The sequence below is a fragment of the Heteronotia binoei genome, chromosome 13 (assembly GCF_032191835.1).
Source record: "Heteronotia binoei isolate CCM8104 ecotype False Entrance Well chromosome 13, APGP_CSIRO_Hbin_v1, whole genome shotgun sequence".
NCBI classification, from domain to species: domain Eukaryota; kingdom Metazoa; phylum Chordata; class Lepidosauria; order Squamata; family Gekkonidae; genus Heteronotia; species Heteronotia binoei.
This window is the reverse complement of record NC_083235.1, coordinates 34,564,163-34,586,736: the sequence shown is the minus strand read 5'-3', so window position 1 is coordinate 34,586,736 and position 22,574 is coordinate 34,564,163. Positions and strand designations below refer to the sequence as shown.

The following is a 22,574-nucleotide window of genomic DNA, read 5'->3' as shown; positions in this document are numbered from 1 at the left end:
TACTGTCTCACACTGGGTGACCAGGGAGGGCCTCTACTGGCAGCCACCACTCTGATAAGGGTCTGTGTGGAAGGGCCCAGAGCAACCATCCACCCGTCTTCCTTATTAGCAAGAACCTTTTAACTGTGACAGAAGAGACATGAGGACCAGCCAATTTAACAACAAAAAACAACAACCACTGTGTACAAAACCCACCATAAAATATATACAAAATAATTCTAAGGTTTATATTAATTTCAAACAATACCAAATACACAGTATATCAAAAAGTTTCACAAAAGGAAAGGATCCACAATATACCAATGTCCAGAGAATGTCTAGTTCTTCTCCTTTCTTGTTTAATCCCGTGTAGTATCCAAATTCCTTGCAAATCCTGGCTCCAAAGGTGATGCTCCCTTATGCGTCCGTCAACTTGGATCATGTTTCATATTGCTTCCTCGAAGAGCCAATCTGCTCAATTTTTCTTTTTGACGTCAACTAAGACCACTTGATCAAATTTCCAATAGGCACTAGCTCAACAGTGGATACAGAAAAACAGTAAAAGGTTGGTACAAAGAAATAAAAGCCCTGACATGACTAACTAGATCAGGCCTGGCCAAACTGCAGCTCAGGAACCACATGTGGCTCTTTCACGCTTATTGTGTGGCTAACAAAGCCCCCACTGCCCTGTTGGTCAGCATGGAGAAAGCAGTGAAACTAACCCCCAGGGGTTGTTTTGTAGAAAAACAGGTGGTGGAGCTCATCCAGGGATTGTTATGCAGCTGCACCTACTATTCAATGGACAAGGTAGGAAGGAGGAGGTGGAACTCTCAGAAAGGTTCAGGACCTACGTGCCCCTGTGAGCTCCCACTGAATCCGAGGAGATGGAGCAAGAGATCACACATCCCCACTTACATATCAAATGGATTCAAGTGACGCTATAGGTGGTAATGAATGGCTGACTCTCTCTCTGAACTCTAGAAGAAAACCTTCTTGGCTCTAAATCTGATAAAACACTCAGAACCTGAGGGTGTCCTCTGATATGACCATTACCTTGGATGCAAGCACCTTGCCATCCCATAGCCTTATCCCAGTCCTGCTGTATGGAGTTCCTGTTTGCGGTTCTAGCACCAAGGGGAGGGGACAGGCGGGCACCCCAGGCAAGACTCCTCCCTGCCAACACATTCTAGTTTGAATTGCAGTTTCAGTTGAAATAACACACAAACACGCCATTTTCAGAAAAGTGGAATAAATTCGGCCACAACTTTATTGGTTACAGCTGTAGTAAGCCTTGGCACAGCAGGGGGTAAGGATCCCACTCATCGACTGACCCTCCTGCCAGTTGATGATCCTCTGGTCACCTTGGGATGGCAGGTTTGGGATTCCACTAGGGCGGAAGCCCAGAGGTGGCCTTGCCTGTCACCTGAGCATGAGGGTAATTCTCTGGACATGCCTCCCAGGCTGGGCATATCAGTCCTTAAGGGGACCCCCACACTTTGGAAGTGGACAAGCAGGCCGATTTTCCTGAGAATGAATCCAGCCTCATGCTAATACCACCAAGTTGTGACAAGAAAATACAGAAACCAACCCATATGCAACCTCTGAAAAAAAAACACTTAAATAAAGGGCTGGGAGGGTGGGCCAAGCCATCCAACAGCCAAAGAGGGCAGACGGTGACAATGCTGCACCTCAAGTAGCTGCTGACCACCCCTGCTCTCTGACCTTCCCCATAGACAGCCAATAGGGCCAGCATTGAACTGGGACAGGCCCCTGCTTCCTGCGCTTGGTCCTGGCCCACCCCTTCCCCCCAGGAAAAGGCTGCCCTCACTCTTACTCCTCCCCACGGCACCCCAAAATGGGCTCTGGGTGAATCCAGATCCTTGCTTGAAGAAAAGACTGGCAATGTCTCTTCCTCATCTTCCAAAACTACACACACCATAGAGCAAGCTAGATAGCTAGGACAATATCAGTCTCCTTCCTGTCTGGTTCTGCTTTCACTCACCCTCTCAAATTAATAGAATGTAATCTCAGGGAACTTCCCTCTTCCTGTTCCCCTCCCTTCCTTCTTCTTCCCTGCATGCATCAGGAGGAACACCATCCTGTCTCTTCTCCTGAACTGAACTAAGCAGATGGCATATTGCAATCCAAAGCCATCCAGTTAGCTAGAATAGTTTAGTCACTCTTTCTCTCCACTACACTAATATATTATGTTTCTTTTTAAAATAAATCCACCCGTATTGTTTTTTTAAATTCGACTAGGCCACGCTGCTGTGTTGAAGCTCAGGAGAAGTTTGCTAAGTGAAGGTAAGGATGGCTGCCTGGCCAGTCCAGCTATCTTAAACCAGACCCAACAGTTCCTTCCATCAAATCAGACCAAAGCAACTCTGAGCCCAAAGAGATGTGCATATACAGCAGCACTGTATAAAGCGGTTGTGATGACAACCCTCATCTACGGCTCCGAATCGTGGGTTTTATACCGTCATCACCTGCGACTCCTCGAGCGCTTTCATCAGTGTTGCCTTCGCACCATCCTCAACATCCACTGGAGTGACTTTGTGACCAACACTGAAGTCCTCAAGCGGGCGGAGGTTACCAGTATCGAGGCACTGCTGCTGAAGACGCAGCTGCGCTGGGCAGGGCATATTTCTAGGATGGAAAACCACCGCCTTCCCAAGATTGCCCTGTATGGCGAACTCTCCACCGGCCATCGAAATAGAGGGGCACCAAAGAAGAGGTACAAGGACTCCTTGAAGAAATCCCTTGGCACCTGTCGCATCAACCATCACCAGTGGTCTGACCTAGCCTCAGATCGCAAAGCATGGAGACACACCATCCACCAGGCTGTCTCTTCCTTTGAGAACGCACGCATAGCTGGTCTTGAGGACAAAAGGAGATTGAGGAAGAATCGCACTGCTACAGCACCAACCCTAAATCAGACTTTTCCCTGCAGCCACTGTGGCCGGACCTGCCTGTCCCGCATTGGTCTTGTCAGCCACCAGCGAGCCTGCAGCAGACGTGGACTATTGCACCCTTCTTAAATCTTCGTTCATGAAGCCAAGCCGAGAGAGAGAGAGAGAGTATACAGCACAAGTGAACAGAAAAACCCACTGAGGCAGGAGTTCTATGCACACAGGGCTTTTTAAAAGAAAAGCCCAGCAGGGGGTAAATTTGCATATTAGGCCACACCCTCTGACACCAAGCCAGCCGGAACTGTGTTCCTGTGCATTTCTGCTAAAAAAAAAAAAGCCCTGCGTGCGCATGAATTTCTGGATGAGGGCACCTATCTATAATTGTATCAGTCCCAATGATTTAGAGGAGCAGTGGGAAATAAGCCATTCAATTATAATTATACACGATCATGATACATTTAAGAATATTATAACTGAATGATGGTTGTAATCAATCAGGTAAAATATAAGTTTTATGACATAATAAATACTCATAGTTCTCAAATAAGGAACTCAAATAGTGCACTCATTTGAACTTAAGTTACTAGTCAGGTGATATCGGGGTTTCGGTTAGTATCTGCATTGCCCAATTTTTCTTCTTTTGAAATTGACACATAAAAAACTCTGGAATCAATTTGCTAAGCTATAATTACTTGAGATATAATTCTTCAGGTGCATAATTTTAACCATATTTGTCTGCAAATTAAGCATTTTAAAAAATATATTACCACTCCATTGGAGTTTTTTTGTTTACTTTGCTATTTTGTAATGGTATTTACTGCTAGCAGGCAAAACCAAACTCCAAAGAAGACTTTATATTATGTTTTTGCCTGAATTAACCAAGCCCAGATATTGTGAAGAGATATAAAGCAGAACCTTGAAGGTGTCATATCAGAGGAGACCCTTTCTTTTTCTTCTACCGCACCGGTATTATCTCACCCAGCTTTGCTATGAGCCGACAACTGTACACTGCAAACTCCATCCCTGGAAGAAGAAGTTTCTCTTCTGCTTCAGATATATGTGGTCTAAACAGATGTAGACCGAGGGCCCCTGCTGTATCTCAGCTTGGTGGAAGAAACAGAGTTGGTGGCTATAGCACTAAAAGCCTTTCAAGTATGGGAGGAAGTAGAAGAATATCATGTGGAAGCTACTGGATCAGAGGTCAGAAGTATGGTAACATATACTACGGCAGCCCCAGGAACTACATTGAGCTCCAAAATTATTCTGGCAGCTTTCGGAATGACCACTTACATGGAGTCAAGGTCAACGAGCACCTCTTAAAGCCATTCTCTGTTGGAGTTGACCCTGAGATCCAAAAAATACGAATTCAGGAGCGGGAGCAAATGAAGTCACTCAACACCCAGTTTGCCTGCTTCATCGACAAGGTTAGAGCTTGAATGGCTAGGTTCTTCTCTCTTATAAAATGGCAGGAAAAACCTTAAAGGAGAGATGAGTGGATTTCTGCACCATTCCTCCCCTTCACTGGTTCAGAGTGTCTCTCTTTTCTGTGTTCTTCTCTTCCTTAATATTTGTCTTAATTTGGAGAATTTTTACAATGGCTTTTGAAACTGAGATCTTCATGAACAATGTGATGCCAATTTCAGTTCCGTTCATTTACTGACATCTCCCCCCCCCCCCCGCCCCTTTGCAGTACAAATGTGGATAGTGTTCTACCACTTTAGAATGGAGGTGGGGGAATAGTATCACTGAATGATCTAGTGGAGGGGCAGCCGAATTTGCTTAATATAAGAGACACATAGAATAAATGTCAGATATTTGAGAGCTGCAAGACATGAACATCCAATGTCTGAGAGCCACAAGACAGGAAGGCAGGAAGAAAGGCAAGCAGCAGGAAGGCAGGCAATAGATGGGGGAGGTGGAAAGAAAGCAGTTTTAACTTTAAATGAATTTTCCAAGCCACTGGCTGGCTTGACTTGGAGAAGTGATTTAAAGAGACAAATGCCTTCTCCAAGCCAGCCAATGGGGTAGTGGGGCTTTGAGAGCTGCCCAATATGTGTGAAAGAACCACATGTGGCTCCAAAGCCACAGTTTGGCCACCCCGATTTTGTACATTTTTTTTTTAAAAAAAAATTCGCTGCATATGGAAAAGTAGTTATTTTGCCATCCTATTTTCTTTCCTGTGTAGATTGACCTCCCAGGAGAGCTCTTCCATCTAGGCACTGACCAGACCCATATCTGCCAGGATAGACTGGCACTTTAGCTGTCTGTGAATATTCCCGATTGCCCACTGCCCTGTAAGCAGAGCAGTGCACTTATATGAATTTAAAGCCCCAATCGTAAACATGGAAGTAAGCTGCAGACTTCTTTTTTGTTGACAAGTCACAGCTGACATGTGGAGATCCCATGGGGTTTTAAAGATAAGAGGCATTTAGAGATGGTTTGCCACTGCCCGCCTTTGTGTGGCAACCCTGGACTCCCTTGGTGCTCTCGCATCCAAGTACTAACCAGGGCCAACCCTGCTTAGCTTTTGAGATCTGATGGGATAGCCTGGACTATCCAGATCAGGGTCTGGAAGTAAGTTGCAAACATTACTGGTTCTTTTTTTATAAGGTTAGGCTGCAAGTCCTGTGGGAAAGGTTTCACAGCACCTTGGAGTACAACTTGGAGGGACAGTGGCTCAGTGGTAAGCAGAAGATCCCGGGTTCAATCCCTGGCATCTCCAATTAAAAAGGGTCCAGTCAAGTAGGCATGAAAAACCTCAGTTTGAGACCCTGGAGAGCCGCTGCCAGTCTGAGTAGACAATATTGACTTTGATGGACCAAGGCAGCATCATATGTTCATATAACTTCATAAGGCTGGCCTGTTGAGAACCTAACACTAAAAACTGTGTGTATCCTGCATCTCTCCTCCATCCTATCATCTGTTTTTGTGGCTGCATATTTTTCTTCTTTGATTTCAGGTCCGAAACCTGGAGCAGAAGAACAAGATGCTGGTAACCAAGTGGAATCTCCTGCAGCAGCAGACGCCGCCAATTAAGAGTGATCTCCGACCTCTCTTTGAAAATACTATTGGGGGCCTACGCAAGCAGCTGGATTTCTTGCTGAGTGAAAAGGGGCAGATTGGACCCCAGCTGCAGAAAACTCAGCAGTGTGCGGAGGAATTTAAAAGCAAGTACGCATTAGCCATGCTTGACAGTTACACTTCATTTTGCTTGTGGCTCTTCTCTGCATTTTGCTTGTGGCAACAATTTCATTTGTTTGTGTATTGAGGAGAATGGGCTGTTGCATAGGAAACCCCCCCCCCCCGACACACAAATGAACACACACAGAGTACATTTTTATCCCACTTGTCCTCCAAAGAAGTTCAAGGTGGCTTATATGGTTTCTTCCACTTAATCCTCACAACAGTCTTAGGTTAGGTTACAAATGACTGGCTCAGAGTCACCCATTCCTTGGCCAAGTGGAGATTTGAATCAGGGTCTTACAGCCCAAGTCCAGCATGCTAGCTACTGACCCACACTGGCTTTCACGCAAACCGGCTCATCCACACTCAGCCTACCTCCTGCATTACATGGGAATAACAAACGTTTAATTGCCACATAATTGCATACTGCGTACCTAAAGTTATTACATATAATAATTACAGTTGATTTGGAAATGGTTACGCCTGCAGGTGGGGGGTGGGGTGCCTTGGGCCCATGATGAGAGGCTTGCAGGCAGGAGCTCATACAAAGGGGGTGCTACCTTACAACAGCAGTACACACACACTGTGTTTATGTGTGAATTTAGAAAAGTTACAGAACTATGCACAGGACCTGGGGTGGGTGGGCGGGAATAGACGGGAAGGGGAATAAGTACTAAGTAAAAATTTGTTTCCAATCTCAGAAAACATTGTTGGCAGTTATGGAAATGCTCAATGCTTTCTTGTTTGTTGTAGAAATGCTGGGCTGCAATCCAGAGATCAATGTTTATTATTTTATTTGGGTATTTACATCCTACCTTTCTCCCCAATGGGCACTCAAAGCAGCTTACAGCAAGTTCTCTTCTCTTCCATTTATGCTCACAACAACCCAGTGAGGTAAGTTAGGTGAGAGTGACTGGCCTAGGAGGGCATTTGGAATTTTGAGACAATGTGTTGGGTCCAGCACCAAATGGCTGAGAGGGAGGAGACAGCCACAAAATGGCTGCTATCCCTCATATTCTGTCACACAACGAAGAACTGAAGTGGCAACTGCTGCCAAAGCAATGGTTTTTTAAAATCTGTCCTGCCAATCAAATCTCCAGTGCCCAGTCAGAAGCCTTGCTGCAAAAACCTCTTTTGGCTCCACCCACTTTCTAAAAAACACTTGGCAGGCATCAACTGTTGCATTGAAAAAGTTGGGGTAGTGTTGCCACCTCACTTCCCATGAATCCTAATTTTATACTGGTCTCTCTTGCCTTGCCTTTAATTTCATCTTGATCGGCAAGGAGTTATCACGTAATGCTGTTTAATTTCATGCCATTAAAGGCTTCAGTTGCCCATTGCCAGTCATTAAACTGCTATTATATGACAGTCTAATTGGTGACCTTAAAGGGAAATTCCTTCCTTTCTCAGTTCTCTGTCTGCTCTCCTTTCCCACCAGCTACTGAGCAAGACTGAGCAAAAGGAAGTACTTCTTCACGCAAAGGGTGATTAACATGTGGAATTCACTGCCACAGAAGGTGGTGGCAGCCACAAGCATAGCCACCTTCAAGAGGGGGTTAGATAAAAATATGGAGCAGAGGTCCATCAGTGGCTATTAGCCACAGTGTGTGTGTGTGTGTGTGTATAATTTTTTTTGGCCTCTGTGTGACACGGAGTGTTGGAGTAGATGGGCCATTGGCCTGATCTAACATGGCTTCTCTTATGTTCTTAAGACTCCACATGGATAGGATGACAGGGCCCCAAGCAATCCACTTGGTGCACCTTTGAAGTAAAGGAGGATCCACAGGTTGTTGGCACTATCATAATTATGTACTGCCTGGATAATAATGCAATATTCCTAGATTTGTGTGCCCCCTGAAATCTTTGGGATCTGGGTCCAGGTTACTCCATCACATGCCCTCTTTCTCTACTATATCCCAATAGGTACGAAGAGATAATCAACCGGTGTGCATCAGCAGAGAATGACTTTGTTTTGCTTAAGAAGGTGAGACATTCAAATTGCTGAAGGGTGATTTGAGTTGGCATCTCCTAAAAGGGAGTCTGGGGGTATACTTAATATTAAAAGAGGATATAGATAGCATTGTGTCAAAATAAACATTTGCATTCATTTGTATGCACTCCATGCAACTTCTCTTTTCTGTTCACATTATGCAAACAGTTTACTTTATCACTAACTTCAAAGATTAATCTGCCTTTAGTTGCAGTCACAAATGAATGAATACCTCCACTTCTTTCACAGTCATGTTTGAAATGGCAAGATGACTACATTTCATTTTTGTATCTGAAGAAATGAGCAGTGACTCATGAAAGCTCCTACCCTGCCACTAGTGTTGCTAGTCTTTAAGGTGCAAGTACTGGACTCTTGCTCTTCTCTACTGCTACAGACAGACTAACAGGGCTATGCATCTTGAGCTAAACCAGGGGTGTCAATGTGGCCTGGGGGCCAAATCAGGTCCCTGAAAGGCTCCTATCAGGCCCCCAAGCAACTGGCTGCCATCTGCTTCCTTCTCCCTCTCTTTTGCTTTCATCTGCATCACAGCCTGCTTTGCCAGGCTTGCTCAATCACACAGGAGCTAAAGAGCAAGGCCTCTATTTTCTCCATCGGCTGAGGCTCCTCCCTTGGGGAGGAATAGCTTGCTTTGCCAGACTTTCTCAATCACACAGCAGAGCTACTGAGCCTAGCCTCTCTTCCTTCTATTGGCTGAGGTTCCTCCCCCTTCTAGGAAAGAAGGAAAGAGCCAGAGCTTCCTTTGCCCAGTTCCCTGGATCGTATGGGAGCGATACAAAGAAAGCACTTTTAAGACCACGGAGTGCTAATGTTTTAAGCATGTTTTACTGTAAGCTTTTAATAAATCTTTGTGTTTGTGTTTTTTATAAAGTCTGTATTTCTGCTACCTGTCATTACATTTTATGACACACATGGCCCAGCCCAACAAAGTCTCATTCATCTGAGATCCAGCCCTCATAACAAATGAATTTGACACCCCTGATTTCTAAACTTTGTTCAGTAATCTTGATTGTACTCTCTCTTCTGTTCAAGCAAAGGTTCAGGCTTCATTCTAATGAGGCAGCTGAATTTGGGAAGAGAGGCATAGGGCCTGTTCAGACACATAGTTTAATCAGTTGTCGCTGCTGTTTCCTGCTGGATTAAAAGTGGCTGACCAGACAGCAAGATCTGCCTCCCGGTAGTCAGTTGTTATCAGCCAGCACCCCCCCCCCCCAATCCTTCTCCAAACTGGATTATTTTGTTACCTGCTCCATTGTAGTTTTTTTTTAGTTGTCCGGTTTCAATTCATAGTTTTCTCCATCTGGATAGTTCTGCTGCGATATTAACTAACTTCCAGATGTCTGAAGGCTGTCCCAGAACAAAAGGAGCCTCAGACATCTGGTTTACAATCGCCATTTTTTTTTTACTACCTAGTGATATGTGCATAACCACATAATGTTTTCTGACCTATGCGCATGCTATTATGCTTATGCGCATAATAGTGGGGGAAACAACAAAAAGAACTGCATGGTGCCATTGTGTGGATGGCAGAAGACGATTTCAGCACGGAGTGATTCAAATTGCAGTATGGCAGTCTGATTGATTATATCCAGAACAAAGATATACAGAACAGAACCGGGTCAGTTTAACACGGACTCAACCCGCTGTGTGAACAGAGCCATACAGACTTTTTCACTTCAAAACCTCTGATCTAATTTTGATCTGAGCCCAAACCTCACTGACAGTCAGGCTCTGCTTGTAATTAGTTTGGCTCCAGCCCCTGCCCCTCTTGAAAATGCAGCTTCTCCCCTCTCCCTCCTGTAGCAACTTAATTGGCTCTGGCAGTAGTCATAAAACAGGTTTTTGCTGCTGAAAGCTTTATTCAGAGCTTCTGGGCTCCTAGGAATTGGGAATCTTGCTGTACTACAGTTCCCATAAATCCTAAAAGTGAGGTTCCTGGGAATTGTAGTTTCTCAGCAACTCTGAGTAATTTCAATGGAGTGTGCAGATCTTTTGGAAAAATTCCTTTGTGCATATATATCTGTTGTCTTCATTGAAAGAAAGCAGGTATGAAAGAGCTTCATGTGCACACTGGAGCATATATGAGGCTCTAGATCAGAATAAGTTGCTAAATGAGGAGAAGTTCACAACATTTTTTTACGTGAACACTGGATACTACTTCATGAGGCAGGGATTCATAGTTTAGGATCTAACCAGTTTTTCCACTGGTGAAAAGGAGAGAAAGGGTCCTCTTGGACCACCAGAAAAGTAATAGAACCTGGATAGACCAATGCTGTGTGTCATATAGGAGCTCTAGTAAGGAGGGGAACTGGCCAAGACTGGACAAAAAAGCTGGCTAGATCTGACCCATATTATTTTAAACATAGCGCGTTTTCGCACTCACCTTCAGCCGGCGCGACCCCCCTCTTCACCGCGCAGGATCTGCGCGGATTTCGCACTAAATGCCGCGGAGCAGCCGGAAGAGCCGGAAACTCCCGGCGCAAAAGCCGCTCAAACGTAAAGCGCCAAAAAGCAGTTTCCGTTTGCGCGGCTTTTGCGACAGGAGTTTCCGGCTCTTCCGGCTGCTCCGCAGCATTTAGTGCGAAATCCGCGCAGATCCTGCGCGGTGAAGAGGGGGGTCGCGCCTGCTGAAGGTGATTGCGAAAACGCCCATTGTCTTTTAAATTAAAAAAAAAACTTCAAGGAAATTATGTTTATGATCTGATAAATTCAAATTCTGGTTAAAAAGCCATTCTTCCAAAGCCACACTTTATAAAACAGGAACTCAAATCAATGATTGCTATAAATGCTTTTGAGCCAGAACAAAAATAATTTGCAGTGTCCTCTTTTGTTCTTCCAGGATGTAGACTATTCTTTCATGAATAAGAGGGAGCTGGAGGTCCAAGTGGCAGCCCTGAAAATGGAGGTTGAATTCCTGAGGTGTATTTATGATGAGGTAAGGATTTGTCTCATTGCTCTCCTAACAAAAATCATCCCTGTCACCATACCTTGAAGGGCTGCACAAAGGTTATCTCAAAGCCAGACCTTTGAACCCATGTGGGCCACATTTATGTAAACTAGTTCTTTCCTATCTCTCAGTAAAACATTCATGAGGTAACTTACAAAAAGCTGAAACTACAAAACATTAATTTACCAACAACAACAAAAAAGCAGCAGCAAAGAATAGGCTTGCCAGTCTTCAGGTCTGGGTGGGGAGCTCCCAGTTTTGCAGCTGGCTGGCAGGGGGAGCCCTACCCCAACAGCCACAATGTATCCTTAGATCTCAGGCAGGGTTAGAAGCTTGCAAAATGGCTTCTGTTTTGGAAGTGGTGTGTGTGCCTTTAAATATCTGTGAGGCTGAAACTGCTGGGGCGCGGGGTGAGGAGGCACAGCCATGTGTCTGAGATAGGAAGCAAAAGAGTCCAGTACTACTGTTACTTTTGCATTCCTTTCAGAAGCTGTTTGGGATAGTAAAGAGATAGCGGAGCCCAGACTTGGAGAAGAGAGGGTGTTGCTGGGTCCTGGCACAAATCAAGCCCTGCTTGTAATTTAGCAGCACATGCATATAATTTAGCAACACATCCTTATAAGAAATGTAGAGGAGGTAGGGGTCCCAACCCTCCCGCCCTGGCGGGGGACCCCAGGATTTCCACCCTCTTCCCCCGCTCCCCCAAAAAACGGAAGCGGGGGGAGGGGGGAAATGGCGAGCCGCTGCCGCCCCCTCCCCGCCCAGTGAAGCCGTATGCGGCAGGCCCGCCGGCGCCCATCAGCAGAAGGCGGCGGCGGAGGAGCTGTCGGCCGAGGGCCTCGCTGTTGGCGTTGGCGCAGCAGAGGGGCAGCAGGAGCGCGGCGAGGAGATCGGGTGCGCCGGAGCAGCGGAGGCGGCGGAGCCAGGCGCGGCCCAGGGCGGTGAGGGAGCTCTTGAAGGGGTGCAGCACAGCCCCGCCAGCACCAGCGCAGCAGCGCCGGAGGCCGAGGAGGAGGCCCTGAGCCCCCGGCCCTGCTCTCCATGCCCGCGCCACCGCCCTGCTTCACCCAGGCCTCCAGCCTCAGGCGGCCGCGGAGGGGCGGGGAGGACGAGCGGGAGGAGGAGGGAGGGACAGCTGCTAGTGCGGCTGCGGCGCGGGAACCTGTGGCTGCGGCGCTTGTCACAGCCTTGATATTGGCTCCACCCCTAACATCTCCTGGCTCCACCCCCAAAGTCCCCAGCTATTTCTTCAATTGGACTTGGCAACCCTAAGAGGAGGGGATGTTGTAGAGGATTCCTGGAGGTGGGAAAGAAAGGGGGCAGGGATGGGGAATACCCAGAAGTGACATAACTCTGCTGGCAGGGGAGGGGGGGTCTAGAATTTATCCAGAACTCTGGGGTGAAAATTAGATCTCTGAGCTGATGCAATAACTTCACCACTGGATATTTGCTGGAACTGAGACCATGTCACTGATTTTTCTAGCCATAGCCATTTTCCTTTCACCTCCCAAGTGGCAGCTGGTGGAGGTCTGGAAGTACCCCTACTCTCCCTAGCTGGAAGAGAGGAGTTGCTGCCAATAGGAACTGCCATTAAGGGATGCTAGAATGCTGTGTTTTATTGGCAGGAAAACTGTTATTTAGTTTTCTTGTTATGTGTCCTCCTATGAGGAAATCCCAAATTTTATCCCATGAAATCAAAAGCAAGATGTCAAACAAACAATTGTAGCAGGGGTGGGGACAACTAAATACTCTAGACAGGGAAAGAGCCACCCTTTGTTTTCACAATTGTAGTTGACACAAATCTCTAGTCTGCAACCAACCATAGGGGCTAGAGTCTAGTTTTTAATTTGAACCTTTGCTTGAAGGGAACAGAACCATAGCTTGTGATTGGACATAGTCATAAATGATGGCTGCCTGCGAAGGAACAAACCTGTAATTATTGAGCCATGTGTGAAGGAAGGAGGAAATGAGTGGAATCCTACAAGCCAGACTTCTTCTTGTAATGACAACCCATGTTTACTTTTCATGATGTGTGCATTGTGCTGGTAAGAAGGAATCACCTGCTTACTATGATCTCCTTCAAATTGTAGGAATTGTCATTGCTCAATCAGCAGATTCAGTGTGAAACATCAGTTGTTGTGGAGATGGACAATAGCCGAGGCCTAGACATGAACTGCATCCTCCAAAATGTCAACTCCTGGTATCAAAGTATTGTGCAAGGGAGCAAAGAAGAAGTGAATGCTCTATACCGAAGCAGAGTGAGTCATCACATGGATGCTGTGTGTACAGGTGTCTGTAGGGCACATAGATCTCTCAGAATGCCAAGAATGCCTTGTAGTTTATTTTTTCCTCGTTTTTTCCCCTCAAAAAACACCTTAGATGAAACATCTCATCTTTTAGAGAAAACATTTAGATTGCCAACTCTGGGTTGGAAATTCATGAAGATTTGGGGGTATAAACCTGGGTAGGTGGGGCTTAGAGAGGGGAGGGACTTCAGCAGGGTATAATACTATGTGGACCAGCTTCCAAAGCAACCATGTTCTCCAGGGGAACTGTTAATTGTCAGTTGAAGACCAGCTGTAATTTAAGATTTCCAGCCATCACCTGGAAGTTGGCAACCATAAACCTTTTGCTAATCAAAAGTTTACTAAGAAATATAGCTGGAAAGTCTGAAAGCAAAATGAAATTCAAATAATGGTACAAATATGACAAGAATGAAAGGAAGAACAGTCAAGGATTTAAGGAAAATGTTTTATGGGACAAGTCATTCAGTATGCAAATCTCAAGAAATCTCGTTACTCCTGTTCCTTATGGCAGTGCTAAGAATGTAATTTGTAGGCTTATTTGTGACTAGGAATAAGGTCCATTGTGGGGAAAATGCAATGGGCTCTAGAAAGAGACTCTGGGGGTGGATCTGGAAGAGGGCAGAATTTGGGGAGGGGGGCTCAGCATGGTACAATGTCCACCCTTCAAAGCAGACATGTTATCCTGGGGAGCTGATGTCTCCCCAGCTGGAGCCAGCTGGAGAGCAGTTGTAAAAGCAGGAGATCTCCAGGTCCCATCCCGAGGCTGCTGCAACAAAACAGTTAACAACATGATGTACAGGTTGAGCAAAACTGAACAAAAATACCATGCACTTGAACACTAATTAGTGCATAAGATTTCTTTAACTCAGGTATCTTTATTCATTCACAAGACAAAGGACCTTTTATTATATAAGGGATGTGCTGTTCCTATGGTCCCCTAACCATGTTTTGAAGGAAACTAAATGACACATAAAAATCCTTGTCTTCCTCAGAATGAAGATTGCCAATTCCAAGTTGAGATATTCCAGGAAATTTGAGGATAATACCCAAGGAAGATGGGATTTGGGGACAGAATGAACAGTTTCAGGATATAATGCTACAGAGCAGGGGTGGCCAAACTTGCTTAACATAAGAGCCAGGAAGGCAGGAAGAGCAAATAGATGGAGGAAGGGTGGAGGGAGAGAGAGATGGAAAGCAACTTTAACTTTAAATACATTCTCCAAGCCTCCGACTGGCTCAGCTTGGAGAAGCGATTTAAAGAGAAAAATGCCTTCTTCAAGCTGGCTGACGGGTGGCAGGGGCTTTGAGAGCCACACAATATGCGTGAAGAACTACATGTGGCTCCCAAGCTGCAGTTTGGCCACCCCTACTATAGAGTCTACCTCCAAAACTGTCATTTTCTCCAATGGAAGTGACTTCTGTAGTTTGGAGGTCTGTAGTCTGATCTTGTTGTCTGAAGATCACATGTAATTTCTGGAGATCTCCAGGTGCCGCCTGGAGGTTGGCAATCTTACCAAAATCTTTACCAAATGGAGTGGGAAAGGCGGGATTACTACCATGCATCTCTTTTTGTCATAGGCCTTCTCTGACCTCCCTTTCCCAGGACCACTGCATTGCAAACTTACAGCCTCTTGGATGAGGGTCAGCAAAGGCTACTGTACTAGGCTTCCCAATCCCTAGGTTCCAGCGGGGATCCCCGGTTTTTACAGGCTTCTCCCCGCCCCCAGCCAGCTGGCCAGTGGGGGAAGCCCCACCCCCACAGTCACCAAGTAGTTGAAGAGACTAATCCATTTGTAAAATGTGTGCCTTTAAGGCTGAGCGGGAAACAGGAAACAGGAAGGGCTTCATGGAAAAGGGTCAGTAACAGTTTCGGTGGAGAACGGCCCCTCCCTTTCTTTTGCTTTTGTTTTCACAGCAAGTAGAGTTCTGCAGGAACAAGATCTAGTAAGTATTTGTGTGTGAGAGAGCGGGAGGAGACAGGGGATTCCCTGGTTTGGAGGCCCTCCTCCCTCCCCCCGCTTTAGAAAGCTTGCGGGGGAGGGAAATGTCTACTGGGCATTCTATTATTCCCTATGGAGAATGATTCCCATAGGGAATAATGGGAAATTGATCTGCGGGTATTGGGGAATCTGGGGGGGGTATTTTTTGAGGTAGAGGCACCAAATTTTTAGTATAGCATCTAGTGCCTCTCCCCAAACTACCTGCCAAGTTTCAAAACGATTGGACCAGAGGGTCCAATTCTATGAGCCCCAAAAGATGGTGCCCCTATCCTTAATTATTTCCTATGGAAGAAAGGCATTTAAAAAGGTGTGCTGTCCCTTTAAATGTGATGGCCAGAACTCCCTTGGAGTTCAATTATGCTTGTCACACCCTTATTCCTGGCTCCACCCCCAATGTCTCCTGGCTCCACCCCCAAAGTCTCCTGGCTCCGCCCCCAACGCCCCCAGATTTTTCTTTAATTGGACTTGGCAACCCTATACTGTACGCCTTTATAGTGAAGCAAACAGTAGACTGTAAAATGTAGCAAAGGCATTTTGTGCAACCCTCAACTAACATGGAGGTAGGGCTGGTGCTCTACATTTCTGTTTCTTAGCCAGTGCTCCTCTGAGCTGCTCCCTCCCAGAACACTTTGCGTCCTAATCATTATAAGTAGTACTGTTAGAATCCAATACATCTGATTAGTAACCTAGCTATAAGTTATGGGACAAGACCCATTTATCTTCACAATTACCATGTGTTATTAAAATTAGAGGATTTAGCAATTAGCACATTTCCCAATACTGTATCTCAGAGCAGAGGTGTAAAAAGAGAGTAGTCAGTGAAAAGGCAGGCAGGCAGCCTGGGCCCATTAAACTAAGAAGAATGTTTACTTTCACTTATTCACACACCCCTACAACAGTCAAATACATATTCTCATCAGGTATGATTCCCATGGTGGGGTTCCTACAACAGGAAATAGCTGTGGTGGCCATTTTATGCCAACTATGGAATAAAGGAAACCACTCTTGAATTGTTCTTCTATAGCTGCTTCTTTCCTATAACTCATTTTTGAGAATCGATGCAGATTATGGGATAGATCCAGTATAAAATTTCCTCTATTAGAGCTCTTCAGCAAGTGGAAATGTAAGAAAAAGACCACAGTAGCTGTTTACGCTAATTCAGAATTATTGAATCTCCTTGTGCATTTCCACTTGCACAAAACCTTGTGCAACCAATTTTGGGGCATCAATATTAGTAGGAAACTATTAGAAGTTGCTTGTATGTTTCTGCTGCTCATTCCTGGATCTAAACCACTGTGTCTGAAAAGAAAACTAGAACATGAGTGGTTTCTTGGGCATTATGCATGAAGATATGATAAAATACAACAAACCCCATGTATATCATGCTGAGTTCCTTGGAGGCAAGATACGAATGTGACTATTTTTTTATTTATTGACTGTTATTTTACTTAGTTCAATTGTACCCTGCCCTTCTCCCCAGCTGGGACCCAGAGTGCCATCATTCTCCTCTCCTCCGTTTTATTCTCACAACAACCCTGTGAAGTAGGTTAGGCTGAGGGTGTGTAACTGGCCCAAGGTCACCCTGTAACCTTCCATGGTATGAGTAGAGATTCAAACCCGGGTCTCCCAGATACTTGTCCTACACTTTTTACCACTACACCATGCTGGCAATAATAATAATTGTCCTCCCCCTTCTTATGAACATTTAGTTTCAGGAACTTCAGAACCGAAAACGTCAAATTAATGATGATCTGAAGACCAACAAACGTGAGGTTGCAGAACTGACTCGAATAACACAGAGACTGCTCTGTGATCTGGAAAAAGTCAAGAAGCAGGTAAAGAGAGGCAAAACCCTTCAGCATTACCAGGGGTCATTTTATAAAAAAAGAGGTGCTGGAGCTCATTAGCACAACTCATTGGCATAACTAATTTGCATATGTCAAACACCCCTGACATCACCGGAAGGGGTACTACATTATATCAGCTCAGCATCTACATTAAAATTCTTCTTGAATTAGAATTGTCATAATAAAACTTTACTCCCATAAAACCTTTTAAATTCCTTTTTCCTATGTGGCCATTGTGGCCATGATGAAGATTTCCATCTGTCTGCTTTATATGTTTTGGTTATTTTCTCATTTTTTGTGGGGAAAAATATTAGAAAGTTTGTCAAATCTTAGCGTTCAGCAAAATTCTCACAGGCGGGTTGAACAATGGAGCCCAGAAGCAAGTATTTTTTGGGATGGGGGGATTAAGAAAGAAAGAGCACGATAAAATGTAGAGGTTCCAGATCTTGGCTCCTGTGAGCTCCTGCCCAAAATGAGGCCTGAGCATTACTAAGTACACTGGGAGGGGGCATGAGATGTGATGGTCTTGTACAGTTAATAGACTAGCATCTATAGTGTCTGGTGTGTTCTGGGAAATATAATTCTTTGCAGGCCTCAGGTTCAGCGGGAGCTCACAGGAGCACAGCTCCTGAACCTTTCTGACAGTTCCACCTCCTCCTTCCTACCTTGTCCATTGAATAGTAGGCGCTGCTGCATAACAATCCCTGGATGAGCTCCACCACCTATTTTTCTACAAAACGACCCCTGATTCTTTGAATGTTAAGGATGTACATTTTCCAGAATGCATTCAGTGCTACGGATGTTATCTATTCCAACAACTAGGGGTGGAAATAAAAGAAGAAAAAAAGAGAACTGAAGAAGAATGGAGGACTGATACTAGAATTTCCTCTCCCCTCAACCACTTCCCACTGCTGCTGCTAACTCCCCATCAGGAAGACAGTTGTAGGAATGGTGGCACAGAAGAAAGGAATTGTGGCGAGAGGACCTAGAATCCTGTGGTGCTTTGATGTCATCCTTAAATATGCCGTAATATTCCAAGCTCTCCGAAAGCTAGCATAAATTGAGCTTTGTATTAAAGAACTTTTAAGTCATCTTCTACTTTTCTGTTGCTTTGGCAACAGTCAAATTTTCACACAAACAGAATAGGCAAGGCTTGACCAAATCCCTGTTAACTCATCATTAAAACTGGAGAGCTGGCTACCACAATTCTTTCATCATTAGTGCTTAAATGCATTTGAAACAGGAGGAACCCTCACACAATTCAGATAGGGTTGCAGAAACATTCTCACACTCTGATTTTGAATGGCATCTTGAGATCTCAAACATTGGCTGCAATCACACATTCTAAATAATGCAGTTTCAATCCACTTTCAATCAGTCCTGAAAACAGGGTTTTGTTTGTTTTTTTTGCAGGGGGGCATTTAGAAACATTTTGGAGATAGGAGACTTTGGGGGTGGAGCCAGGAGCAAGGTTGTGGCAAGCATGATTGAACTCCAAAGGGAGTTCTGGCCATCACATTTAAAAGGACTGCACACCTTTAAAATGCCTTCCCTCCACTGGAAATAATGAAGGATAGGGGCACCTTCTTTGGGAGCTCATAGAATCGGACTTCTTTGTCCAATCTTTTTTGAAACTTGGAGAGTGTTTTGAGAAGAGGCACCGGATGCTATGCTGCAAATTTGGTGCCTCTACTTCAAAAAACAGCCCCCCCCTCAAAGCCCCAGATACCCATGGATCAATTCTCCATTATAATGGAGTGCCCAGCAAACATGTCTCTCCTGCCCTCCGCTTTCTGATGAGTCTGAAGCAGGGGGGGGGGGCTTCAAGCTGGGGTATCCCCTGCCCCCACCTGGAGATTCAAAGCAAAACTGTGTATGAGAAAAATGAAGAACTAATAAACAAATAGTGAATACAGTGTCCAAATTATTTATGAAGATACCACATACAAATATGCAGGAAGTTTCTATAAGGGGATGGATTCCACAATAATTTTCAGAAAGCTTCCAAGGAGAATGCAAAGAATCCATTCAAAAAAACTTTTCCTGGAACATTCAAATGCAATCAGTTCCATAAACTGTGGTTGATCCAATCTCCCAAAATGAAGGCTCCAAAAGGTTCTTTATTCCCTTTACGTGTATGTCAACTTCGTATACCATGTTTTGCAAGTAAGTTTATCCAAGAACCATCCAGTAACCATACATAATTGACATCAAACTAGAACATATTCAGTTTCCAAAAGGCACAAGCTCACTATTCAATTTTCAAAAGGCACAAGCTCACTATTTGTTTATTAGTTCTTTATTTTTCTCATACACAGTAGCTTTGCTTTGGATCTATTTTGCTGTGTAGCTACTTTGCTTTTTACCCACCTGGAGATTGGCAGCCCTAGTTCAGACCTGGAGAGACTACAGAGAAGTAATCCCAAATAGTTTACCAGGGCCTTTTTTTCTGCAGTATCATAGGAGTAGAAGGCACTTCCTGAAAATATTACTGGGGAAAATATTGCTGGTGATGTTGCATGCCAGCCGCTCTAGGCGTTTTGTGTACCATAGAGTTTTCCCTCCCAAATTGCTAGAACGTCTGGAAAACCCGCTGGGCGTTTTCGCACTTACCTTTTACTAGCGCGACCACCCTCCTCACGCCGGCGGATCTGCAGGGATTTCCCACCAGAAGCGCCGGCGCAGCCAAAAGAGCCGGCAACTTCCGTCGCGGAGCCAGCTCAAACGTTTTCCTGCTTCTTGGCGGTTTCCGTTTGAGCTGGCTCCGCGACGGAAGTTGCCGGCTCTTTTGGCTGCGCCGGCGCTTCTGATGGGAAATCCCTGCAGATCCGCCGGCGTGAGGAGGGTGTTCGCGCCAGTAAAAGGTAAGTGCGAAAACGCCCATAGAGTTTCCCGAGAAACACCTAGAGTGGCCGCAACATCGCCAGTGCAATGACATCACTTGCAAGTGACATCATTGCGCCGGTGATGACAGGAGAGTATCCCCCACCGATCCAATGTGAACTGGCTGTTGGAACCTCTAGGGCGGGAGAACTCCCACCTGGCCTAGGGGCTTGGCAGCCCTATGTAGCCAATCCAAGATCTTACTGTAGGCCCTGTACTAAGAACCCTATAAGTTATTGGAGGATTGGCTACATTAGGGGTGTGTGGCCCAATATGCCCTGGGATGCTGCCTGCGCTGCCCACAAATTAGTTACAGCCTTGCTTTCAATGCACTTTCAAACTGGATTTTGCCAGTTCACATAGTAACAAGCATAAAATACATAACATAACAACATTAACGTAACATAACATACATAACATAGCCAGTGTTTGAATTTTATGCTGAGTGAATTCAGGAATGAATGGCCAGTATTGATGTACCAGTGCTTGAGAGAAAGTTCTTACTGTGCTTAATCCACCTGCAGGTTGCTTCTTTGCAGTCGACTGTTTTTGATACTGAACACCGTGGTGACTTGACTCTTAAGGATGCCCAGGAGAAACTGGAGGAGCTCCACAGTGCCCTGCATAAATCCAAGGATGAGCTAACGTGCATGCTGCGAAACTACCAGGAGCTTCTCAATGACAAGCTGGCTCTAGATATTGAAATAGCCACGTACAAGTCATTGCTGGAAGGAGAAGAAAACAGGTATTAATCTTCTACTTTGGGGGTTACTAGGAGCCAAAGTAGATGTTACTTTTCTTACACATTCCGCTGTGGGGATTTGCAGCCATACACTAGGCAGTGGCATGGGGGAAGCAGGAGCTTCTGTCTCCCCCTGTGCTGATGTCACCAGCTGAAATGACCAGGGGCAGGCCTTATTCACCTTGTTGGGAGGCTGCACATGCAGAAAGGATAAATAATTCCCCCCTCCCCCCACAGCCCCTATGTTATTTTAGCAGCTGAAAATGGCACAGAGGCAGGAGCCCTTCCTCCCTGGGCACCACTGTACTGAATAGAAGTGGGCCCAGCTGTGTTTTTTACGCACAAGTTGCGTAAAAAACACTATGCACTATGGTTACAAATCAGCCCAGAAAAACTTGTGGGGAAAAACTAATCTCTAGTTTGGCTTTCAGTATGTAAATGTTTGGGCCAATATCTTAGTTGTCTAATTCAGCTGAAACCACTAGCAAAGATCTGACTTAGAAATAGTTCAGCCCAAAATAGGACTGTACCATTAAAGTCAGCAGATCAGGGTCACTGCTGGGTCTCTGAATACTTCTCCATGCCGTTGAAGGGAGATCTCTTGCACACTAACTGTCTCCCTTTCCCTCCCTTCCTCCCTCCCTACTGGCATCTTGAACTCTGTTGTTGCAATTCCTTGGAAATGCAATTTTCCCAGAATGCCTATGGTTCTTAATATGGACATTATGCACCTTGGAAAATGTACATACCAAAACTACTGGATTCTGGGCTAGTTGAAATCCTTCCATCCTTGGATAAGCTCCTGTGCATCTAAGCCAATGGAACCTGCTTCAGAGTAAATGCACTTGAATTTTGCTCTAGTAAATTTTGCTATTTTATATAATGCAGAGGAAAAAGTGTAGGTTTTAGTTTTTTTATACCTCAAATTTCTCTACCTTAAGGAGTCTCAGAGCCACTTACAATTGCCTTCCTTTCCTTTCCTCACAACAGGCACCTTATGAGGCAGGTGGGGCTCAGAGAGTTCTGAGAGATCTGTGACTAACCCAAGGGCACCCAGCAGGCTCCATGTGAAGAAGTGGGGAATCAAACCCGGTTCTCCAGATTGGAGTTTGCTACCCTTATCCACTACATCACTCTGGCCACTATTGTTTTTATTGTTTTTCACGTTTTATTTGCCATTTCAATTTGTTCAACACTTTGTGCATTTTCTAAACAGCAAAGTGGCACATATGGTTTTCAAATAAATATAGTAAATAAGTATTGCAAGTAGTTTCCTAAGGATATGAATAGTACCTGTATTTAGCTAACTGTCATCTGTCTAATCCAACACAATCTACATTTTAAAGAGAAAACCTGGTTTGTCACATAACTTATCATAAATAATTTTCTCTAACAGATTAATTTCTGAGAACCCTGTGAATATAGGTAAGTAATTATACAGTTTCCTTTTCGGAGCTGCAAAAATTGTACTTTATATATGAACATATGAAGCAACAGAATGATGTTGGACTTGTTGCGGGGGGGGGGGGTAAACTCAGAAAGAAGAAAAATAACACAGAACAAAAAGGACAAAGCCAGAACTTTCCCCCCTGCTGTCCTTGATTTCTACTTGCTGGGAGATTTTTATATTGGGTTGCATTCCAAAATGGCATCCTAAAATAATACAAAGAAGAAGAATTGCAGATTTATACCTCACCCTTCTCTCTGAATCAGAGACTCAGAGTGGCTTACAATCTCCTATATCTTCTCCTCCCACAACAGATATCCTGT

General features: G+C 44.9%; 1 protein-coding gene across 1 annotated transcript; it reads left to right on the top strand.

Annotated features, from left to right (window-relative positions):
• Window positions 1-3,832: 3,832 nt before the first annotated feature.
• LOC132581040 (keratin, type II cytoskeletal 4-like) lies at window positions 3,833-20,814 on the top strand. Its single transcript, XM_060252077.1, has 7 exons — window positions 3,833-4,312; window positions 5,848-6,059; window positions 7,995-8,055; window positions 10,919-11,014; window positions 13,117-13,284; window positions 17,042-17,167; window positions 20,587-20,814. Exons 1-7 carry the CDS (start codon window positions 3,878-3,880, stop codon window positions 20,812-20,814), a joined length of 1,326 nt encoding a protein of 441 aa, XP_060108060.1. The 5' UTR covers window positions 3,833-3,877.
• The last annotated feature ends 1,760 nt before the right edge of the window (window positions 20,815-22,574 follow it).